The sequence below is a fragment of the Benincasa hispida genome, chromosome 1 (assembly GCF_027475165.1).
Source record: "Benincasa hispida cultivar pf3 chromosome 1, pf3_genome.v1.1, whole genome shotgun sequence".
NCBI classification, from domain to species: Eukaryota; Viridiplantae; Streptophyta; class Magnoliopsida; order Cucurbitales; family Cucurbitaceae; genus Benincasa; species Benincasa hispida.
Genome location: NC_143478.1, coordinates 29,439,042 through 29,449,428, shown reverse-complemented (window position 1 = coordinate 29,449,428; position 10,387 = coordinate 29,439,042). Strand labels below are relative to the sequence as shown.

General features: G+C 32.0%; 1 protein-coding gene across 2 annotated transcripts; it reads right to left on the bottom strand.

The window, feature by feature from the left end:
* Positions 1–5,639: 5,639 nt before the first annotated feature.
* On the bottom strand, positions 5,640–9,072 carry LOC120084016 (uncharacterized). 2 transcript variants are annotated; one of them, XM_039039920.2, is made up of 2 exons: positions 8,666–9,072; positions 5,640–7,382 (listed from the first exon to the last, which is right to left on the bottom strand). In XM_039039920.2, exons 1-2 carry the CDS (start codon positions 8,756–8,758, stop codon positions 5,985–5,987), a joined length of 1,491 nt encoding a protein of 496 aa, XP_038895848.1. In that variant the 5' UTR covers positions 8,759–9,072; the 3' UTR covers positions 5,640–5,984. The 2 variants fall into 2 exon arrangements, with proteins under 2 accessions (XP_038895848.1, XP_038895854.1); XM_039039926.2 differs by having other exon boundaries at positions 8,509–8,944.
* Positions 9,073–10,387: the final 1,315 nt, after the last annotated feature.

The following is a 10,387-nucleotide window of genomic DNA, read 5'->3' as shown; positions in this document are numbered from 1 at the left end:
ATATTAAAAATTAGGGGAAAAAATCAATTTACACTCTAAAATTTTGAAGGTTATATTATTTTATACCCTAAATTAATAATTATATCAATTTAAACACTTAACTCTTATAACTATATCAATTTACACCCTCATACAAAGTTAATTTGAAAATATTGCGTGAAACATATAATTGTTTTAATTAAACTTCTAAATTGTTATAAGTGATAGCAATTTAGAATCTTTATTAAGATTATATTCAATACATTTAGTTCTTACATGTGCATAGGCTTCTTCAAATGTTGGATTAATAAAATGAATTATATAATTGTTGCATGTACAATTTTCAAATGAAATTTTAATCGAGAGTCTAAATTGATTTGTTAATAAAAGTCTAAGGGCTTAATTAATAAAATTAAATCTCAAAGTATATTTTATCCAAACAAAATATAATGATGCGTGTAAATTAATACACTTAAGAAAACTCGTGGTTTAAATTAATATAATAATTAGCTCAATGTTTAAATTAGGATACAAGTTTCAAAGTTTTAATCGCGTAAATTTGTGTGTACATATTTTAATCGATTGAGTTATGACGCAACATATTTCTTTTATTAAGATAAATGTATATATATGTCTTTTTCTTTTTCTTTTTCTTTTTTTTTTATTTTGTATTTTTTGTCACCTTGAATTCTTGAGCTTTCTCTTTCCATCTCTAATTTTATGAAGAAATATTGGAAAATAAAAATATATCTTTATTTGTTAGAGGGTTGTATTTTTATGTATACTATTATGGCACGTTGCTTGGGCCAGTTTTCATATTTGAGTTAGTACATGTCCATGTCTTCATAATATACATTAATTTAAAATTTCAGATTTTTTTACTATAAAGTATGAAAATAGTGGATCAAATCTCCTACCTTTAAAATGAAGGCCATATCAATTATTTTAGCTCAGTTTTTTTTTTTTTTAATTCAAAGAAATTTGTAAATTAAGAGAAAAAATTAATTAATGCCATGGTAGAAGATCTTTACAGTTACATCCATGGTAATCAATTATTTTTTTTTGGTCAAAACTTTAAAATAGAAAATTATATTAAGTATGTATAAGCTTAATTGACATTTTTTAACAAAGATATCTACTCTTTTTTTTTTTTTAAGGTCAAAAGTTTAAAATTTTATATCCTTAGAAAAAGATGGGATTAAATACATTTATCAATTAAAGTTGATTATAGGATGGACAATCAAGTTAACACAAATTTTGGAATGGATAAAAAGGTTGAAATTTATGACTATAATGATGTAGCCCATGTCTGATATTTATTTACTTATTGATAAATCTCATCTACTTTATTCATTCAGATCAATCCATTTAAAATATCACTCAATTAATGATAATTTTACCTTTGTTCATCCTTATCTTAAAAATTACACTATCATGTTGGTTGATTGCACGTTTTTCTAGATTTTTAGGGTTTGATATTAAAAGTTTTATTTTAGCCTCTCGGCTTTGGATAATATTCTATTTTCATCCTAAATTTTTAAAAGTATTTGTATTAATTTTTTAATTTTGATTATTGTTTTTTTTCCTAAACTTTTGAAATATTTATTTTAGTCCCAGAGCTTTAAAAAAGTGATTATTTTGGTCATTGATATATAAAGATTTTGTTAACTTTTTAACAAAATGGTGAAGTGACTTTTATTTTTGGATGACTAAACTATCAAATCAGTTAGTTAAAGATATTTTTAGTTCAAATTTTGGTAAGTATTTTTGGCGTGTTAATTTTTGGCATTTTACTTCACATTCGTTTTACTCAATATGTCTAGAGCCTAATCATTCAAAAATACAAGTTCAATCACATTTTTGTTAAAGAGTTAACATAATTTTAATAGTAGGGATTAAAATAAACACTTTTTAAAAGTTTAAGAACTAAAACAAACATTTATGAAAATTTAGGGGGGGAAAAACAAGATTCAAAATTCATTGACTAAAATATGATTTAAACCTAAAAGTTTTAATCAAATATAACAATAGTTTCGTTGAAATTCAAAATCGAAGATGGTTGGCATGGGAAACTCGCATAGGTGCCTAATGCTCTTTCGATTCTCTCTTCTGATTTCGACATGTTGTTGGAGCTAGAGCTGATATGCAAGAGTACTCATATCAATATAGTGTCAAGCCGAGTTATAACGCATGACTCTAGGAGGGTTTTATGAATGAACCGAGAACACATTTGAAGGAAACAAATCCTGTCGATATGAAAGTATGGTTAAAATAAGTTTTAAAAGAATTGATAATTAGTACTTATACCAACAATATGCATCTTCATTTTCAACAGTTCATTCACAGGAACTCCAAAGTTAAGCGTATTTAACATGAAGCAATCCTATATTGGGTGATCCACTGACAACGACAAAAAATTTGTTAATGAGGCATGATATACTTTGGGCTTACAGTCTATAAAGCCTAAGGCCTGGAGTGTTTGGTGAACTTGACTCTATAGCTTGTTTTTTTTTTAATGAAACCCTACGAACTTGACTGGTCGACTAAAAATTCAAATATTTGACTTTTCTTCAAACTCATATAGGCTTCAGTACCCTTTAGAACTTGGCCCCGCCCTAGGTTTGGACTTAGGCAAGCCTCAACAAAAACAATCATTTGCACAACAAAAAAATAAATACAATAATCAAATTCTAGAAGCTTATTAAAGGCTTAGAAAAACCAGAGGGCAATAATTATTTGTGTGGTTTAACAATATCCAATTATTGCTACAATATATTTATTACAATAAAGTTAAAAAGAGAAATTGCAAAAACTATCTATGAGCTTGTTACAATCACATTCTCTCATTTTTAATTTCATCAATCACCTTTTATTCATCCAAAATTTTACAATTAAACTTTAAATTATGTAGAAATATATAAACTACGCTTTTTCTAAATATAAATGAGAGATCCAGCCTCCAATCTAATTTAGAGTAGAAGAATATGTCTGAAAATTAATGTTGATCTAAGTTCACTTTGATTAGTACTATTTTTTTAAATTATGTATAATCAAAACCTCAAATTATAGAAGGGTTACAAATAACATTAAAAAAAACCTTTATAAATTTTGTAAAACATACTAACCATTCAAAAAAATATGGTATGACATTACAAAAGCAGTGGCGTCCAACTTTCGCCCTACGTAAGAAAGTTTTTTAAATCTACAACATTAAAATGGTGTCAACGTCGAACTTTAAACCTATCTTTTCTTTTTCTTTTTTTCTTTTTCTGTTTTGATTCTATTTTAGTTTTATATTTCAATTGTCCAAATTTAGTCTATATACTTTTAATAAATCTGAAATTTAATTTCATGAAGTTATTACCTTTATTGAAATTGATTAAATAATAGTAATTTTGTGTAAGAAAAAAGTCATTAAATATACTTTTTTAATTATAAAGTAAACTATAATACGAACTATTTAAAAAAAAAAAAAAAAAACAACAACAACAACAAACTAAAGTAGGGACTAAATTTAAAATTCAATAAACGTATATTATCACATTTAAAATTTAAAAGTATAAAGACTAAATTTGAACAAAACTCAAAGTATAGGACCAAAATTATGTTTTAACATTTTTTTAACAAAAAAAAAATTGGTCGGTTTAATTCTGGTTTAATAGATTTGTTGAATTAGATACAAACCTTCAAAATTTTATCTAATGGATTTCTGAATTCTAAAAAAGTATGGAATAGATAAAAAATTGTTGAACACAAAATTAAAAATTCAAGAATATATTAGACACAAAAGGAGATAGATGGAAAGTTGAAGTATCTATGGATTTTTTATTTTTTATTTTTTTAAAAATTGAAGGATCAAATAGACACAAATCTGAAAATGGATTAGAGTGGAAGTTTGGAGGTGCAAAAGAAGGATTCCCATAGAGGCTATGGGGCAAGCAAGCTATGTAGTTAAGAGATGACAGAGAGATTTAAATGAAGAAAAGGCCCCACTCTGGCTGTGAACAGGCTGAAATGTTAGTTGATTGGGGCAAGTGGGGAAGTGGAAACAGGTTTGCAATTGCCTTAAATTGACCTTTTATTTCTCTGTAAATTGTGAAGAATAACATTATAAATGTGCCTTTCTCAAGGTACCTCTCTTGTTGTTGTTGTTTGTCTTCACAGCAGATCAGTCCTCTTTTTTAGCTCAATTTTCCTCTCTTTCACACTAAAGTTCAATATTTTCTAATCTCCTGTTTGATTCTCGCAAACATCTTTCCATGGTTTCGATACTACTTCCGTTTTAGTTCATTTTTAATCTAAATTTTAGCATTACAGTTTGTTAACTAAGTTTCTTAAAATTTAGGAGTGTTTGATCTATTGACTTCATAAGTCGATGTTAAATAATTCAATTCAACCAAGTTCAACAGTGTTCACTATGGATATCTCTCTCCAACTTCATACTAAACAATTTTGCATCCCAAACACAGAATTTCTTAGGATTGGCGACAGGACAGGATGGGATGGGGCCAGGATATATCCCCCATCCCTGTCCTCGTGGGATTTGTAATCTCTATCCCTGCCCCATTCCCCATTTTGGGAGTCGGGGCCGGAGTCTGGGAATCCTCCTTTGGGATCGGGTCCTCGCAAAAAAAAAATCCTCGTTTATATTTTTATTTTTAATTAATTATTTACTTAAAATTAATTTAAAATTTATTTTTATATTGAAATGGTGAATATTTTAGATAAAAAAAAATTAGTGTCATTATTGTTTTGTGTATTTAAATTAATAATTAAAAAGCATTTTATATTTTTTATTGTAAATTTAATATAAAATTAAAGTTAATTATATTAGGAAAAGAATTTTAAAAAAAAATAAATTAATAAAAACATAACCTGTTCTTATATATATATAAAGAACAATAAAAAATATTCAAGGCGGAGTCAGGGTTAGAAATGGGATGGGGACCTTCGCACCGTTTTGTGTCCTCAGTTTGACCTCGACCCCATCTCCAGGTCAAACCGGCGATTCTTACAAGGATTTTTGCCGACCCTAAACTTTCTAACTCCAATATATTAACTTCATACTTCTTCATAACTCAATTCAAAATCTAAACAAAGGGATTAAAATGGTCATTTCTAAAAGTATAAGGATTGAAATTATGAGTAGAATGAACAAAAGTTGAAACTATAAACGAAAATGGAGAGAGAGAGGGAGAGAGAGAGGGGAAAAAAAAAAGTGTATGAACATTTTTCAAACCACTATTAATTCCCTGCCTTGAGAAGGAAGTCTTGTGCAGTTTTTGTTTAGATGGAGACAGCCCAAAAGAAGAGCCTTATACTGTATAGAGTTGAAAGTAATCAAAATGAAGTTGTATATTTAGGCAGATGGGCCAAAATTACTGTTGTCATTTTCATCCTTGGACATGTGAAGCTACTCTGGGCTTGTCTCCATTCAAACACAAAGGAAAAGTTCTTCTTTCCCAGAAGTTTTCCTTGCCTTGAGAAGGAAATCTCTTTGTACTTTTGCTTACAGCCCAAAAGGTCCATCACTTAGAACAGTATAAATTCTCATTTTCAGGCAGATGAGCTGAAAATTAAGCTATATGAGTTATGAAGGTAAGTAATGAATAAAGTTTTCACATTTACTTGCAGATGAATAAACTAAAATCAACAGAGAGTTTTCCATAAAGGAAGTTTCATTGTTGGGGAAGAATGAAATTTCTTATTATTATACAAGACAAGAAAGAATAAACCACTTCAAAGATCCTATGATTATGAATGATCTACTTCTTGAGCTATGACAAAGAATGCCCCTTCAGTACCCACACAAGTTATCCCTAATGACTACTTTTCTTTCTGCTGCTGTCTATTGGAATACTGTTTTCACAAGACAACTTCGAAAAAACATTCTTTTCCTCCAAATCATTGCATCTCCAAAGGAAGATTACATTCAAATGTACATTCAAAAGGCTGATTGGTTGTTTCTTCTTCTTTTCTTTTTACTGTTGATATCCTTGTCAAAGTCAGCTGACCCCAGGTTGCAACAATGGGAAGAAAGTCCAGTTGTTACCTGGATTAGCTTCCTTCACGGCCACCTTTTCATTGGCCCACCACTCTGCACCAATGGAGGCTGTGTTGTTTATTTCTCCTTTCGTTTGGTCGAAGTTGAACTCTTTGAACGAACCAAGAGTTATGGCTCGCTGATTTTGGTAGCACTGATCATCATCGACTGAAGTTTTCTCTGGTGCTGTGGAAGTTTTGATGTCAAAGAGCTCACAAGTTTCAGCTTCTCTGGATGATTCTTTGTTTTCGGTTTGATAGCTTGTGCTTGTTTGCTTTGGAGACTCTGATCCGGTTCTAGATGTCATTGACTTGTTTGCAAGACAGCGTGCAACATCTTCACCAGTCAACTCAAATGACACCCTATGATTTGTCACATCATTTTGACATCCACTTTCTGAGTTGGCAAGGGAAGCCACCTCAGATATTTGGTGATCCAACAATGGACCATCTTGCAAGCCATGCCCCAAACCATCAGGCGTCAAGGTTCCAGAACCCAATCTTGAATCTTGCCTTACACCATTTGGAGTCACTGATCCAGATCCCAATCTCGAACCCATACCGATACCATCAGGGGTCAAAGTTCCTGAACCTAACCTAGAACCTAAACCGGTACCATCTGGCGTCAAAGATCCAGAACCCATTCTTGAGATCCATTTGCGAGTTGTAAAATGTTCGAGACCCAAAAGCTTAGGAGCATCTGCCATGCGGAACTCAAGAATGGGGTGTTTATCAGGGAAAGGAGAAGATGTTCCAGAGTTTGAAATTACTGATCCAGGTGATATAAGATGAGCACCAGGGCTTCCTGGGTAGGGTTGATAAGGCTGGAAATCACAATGCGATAGTGTAAACTTCTGGTTAGTCCCAAAACTTTTATTAGTATGGCTTAGAGAAGATGTCAGCAATTTAGCAAATGGTACTTCAGGAGATGAGGGCGTCGTCAGTTGCACAGACTCAGGAGGAGGAGTAAAAGGAGCAGTTGATGGTTCAGTGGTGAAGGCAGAAAAAACTGGAGGTGAGACCAACTGGGTCTCATATGCATAAGGGCCTATTGCAAAAATGGACGCAGGTCCATTTGGGGAATAGTTATTGACTGAAAGAGCAGTTAAAGATAGTAATCCAGCAGGAGATTGAGTATTTGATGGAGGTTCGGACTGGAGGAAAGATGCAGGAGAAGACGGTGGGGCAATAAAAGGTAATACCATGGTGGTTGAAGGTGTTCGATGCTCAACAGCAGGGGCAACAGCTCCTGGTACTGCAGGTTCCGGAACAAGCACAGCATGACCGATACGCTTATTGTTTTTCTGTGAACAAATGCCAAAACACCAGTACAGACTCCAGCAGCTACCCCATCTTCGTTTCTGTAGTCAGACAACAAGAGAATGTAAATGAAAAGATCAACAGGAAACAGAACATAGACTCCACTCTAGCTAAAAAGAATCATTTTTCAAGCCATCAGAGCAGTATTAAGAACAACAATTCAGAAATTTAAGAACTTCAGAAAGTAAATCTCATAGTCATCAATTAACAAATATTATATTACTTCCCGCCTCTCATGTAAGGAAGAGAGTGGGAAAACCCTTCTTCATCAAATCAAAATCAAACTCCTTAAAATCCAAACTTTTTATGTTTCTTGGCTAAATTGATAAATAAAAATTCACCTTGTGTTCGTATACTAAACAAAATCAAGTGGTTTCAGAAAAGTTTTGCATAAAGCGATAAACAACAGGCTTGAAAATTTTAAAAAATATCCATAAGTGAAAGCTAACTACTGTACGGCATCTCAATTTTGAGCCATCCATTCGGGTAGATGATCTTCGATCAATGAAAAGTTCTTAAACTGAAAACTAAAGATTTTGGCAGTCAATTGCTCTATAATAAGATGTGTATGATAGCTTGAGCGCAACACCTACAGGAGCATGGAATCTTCCTTTAAACAGACGCGAATTTTTATCTGTCCCCATTAAAGGAATTCTCAACCCAGGCCAAACTAAACCTTAAGAGAAAAAACTAAAGCCCAGAAGAGCCCGAATAAATTGATACACTGTACGGCGCTACTAGATCCATTATCAGAAACAACTAATTCAAACAAATCTGATGACAAGTCCATAAGATCGCTAACTTAATTGATAGAAGTTCCACTATATTAACAATCTTACACCGAATGAATCCAAGTCCCGAAGGAATTATCGCACAGAATCGAGCAAATCGCGTTTGAAATTAATTACCGAACGACCTTATGTTCTCCCTCCTTTCTGTTCTAAAAGCAGATTAAACGAAAACTTTCAAGTTGCTTTATCCTCAACCTTTTAGCAGCTAGACTAATTAAGAAACAACCTTTTGTGAATTTAACATTCAACGTCTTCACAAGAAGCAACACAATCAAAAACCACCAACCGAAGCAGAGAGTACCAAATCAAAATCTTAGAATCAAGAACAAAAACGCGTAACCATCTCAAATCAAAGAAATTCGTTCAGATCATCAACCTTGATGAGATTTCCCCCATCTAAACTCAAAACAGCAAACCAACAACGAGATCAAAAACTTCATTCTCGATCAAATTACCGCACTCTTCTCGGTTCCTAATCAAAATCAGACCACATAATAAACAAAGAAAGGGAGAAAAAAGAAAAAACTGCCTACTGGAGGTGTCGGAGGCTGGACTCGAGCCTCGGCAGAGACGATCGCAGTAGCGGCAGCATTAACCGTATCCACGCTGTTGTTCATGCTCCCCATCCTCACTTTCTTCCAATCCAGAGAGCTCCTCCGCCGGACTTTTCAACAAGTTAGCCGTGTTTTCCGATCAATCGACGCCGCTAACTCGCCGGCAAAATCAAATTACTCTCCAGTGAGATTTGACAGCCAAAAAGAGGCAGGGAAGACTTTTGGATTTGATCTAAGAAATGAAAAACTCAGACGAAGAAAGAGAGAGATTGAATTTTCTCGTTTTATATATTTCCCAAAAAAAATAATAAATTACGAAATATAATATAATAAAATAAATAAATAATAAAAAGTCGAGTTGGGTGGCTCGTCCAGGATTTATCCTCTGGTTTCCAAAAATTTTGAGCACATTTCATCACCCTTTGATAGGATAACCTAATGGGACCCACTTTAATATTAATAATCATAATTTATAATATTAATAGCAATGCCCATGATAACTTCATAATTGCTATTATTTTCATTAACCCAAAAAATTAAAAATATATATATAAAAAAAAAACACTTCAAAATATATAAATACCTCTTACAATAATATAAATGTGTATATATATATATATATATATATATATATATATATAGGATTATTTCAGTTATTCTCTCTATCATATGACAGATTCTCCTTAAATTGAGGGGTTTTGTTACTTTTACCGCAGGGTTTAAAAAGAAATTTCATAATCATGGTACTTCCACTTCATAGGGGTAAACATAGGAAATGGTCCAAAATAGTTCGTTTAAGTTTTTATCTTATAAAATTAACATTTTTTTTTTAAAATTCATAAAAATAATTGTTGTCTATTGATCTCGGACGAAATCGATCACAAAATTTTAGTTTAAAAAATCAACTTTTTCGATTGATACATCTCGCCAGATTATACACCAAGATTATGTGCATTTCGGTGCTAATCTCAGATAAAATAACACCAAAATTCTATATATTTGAGATTTTTCGATGAAATTCTGGACATAATTAACACCGAAATTCATGTATTTGAGCTTTCTCGGTGTAATCTTGAGAAGGAATTCTATATATATCTCAAATCTTATCCGATTTTTCAAAAAAAAAAAATTGATCTTTCCCAAAATTTAAAAATGTTGTATCAATTTGAAAATATAATTTGATAATTGGAAAACGCATTTGGAAATTTAAAAATTCGTAAAATTATGAAAACATAAATTATGCTAAATATTTGAAAAATTACATAATAATTTGATATAATATTTAATAAACAATAATAAGACGAGATGTACCAATAAGGCCCAAACCAATCAATAGATTTGAAAAAGTTTTGAACCTGAGACCTGTAGCTGATTCAATAAAATCTATACTCTTTCCTATTAATTGGGAATAGTCCTTCTATTCATTGCCTTTCCTTCTTCGTCCAGTAAGGTATGAAGCACTAGCTCAACCACACCAGATTCTAGCAAAAAAGCTTTTCTTCCAGGGTAGTGAGAAAAGAGCGGTTAACGGAACACTGACATATTCTGATTCACGAGAACAAGTCATTGGGTTACAGACCATCAAATAGTCCCAATGATCCCGGACAAGCAGTAGCCGCTGCTGCTTGTCTTCCTTTTACGGGTTGTCTATCGATCTCATAGGATTCACTCCCTCAAGTGATGTTCTTCGAGTCGTGATGC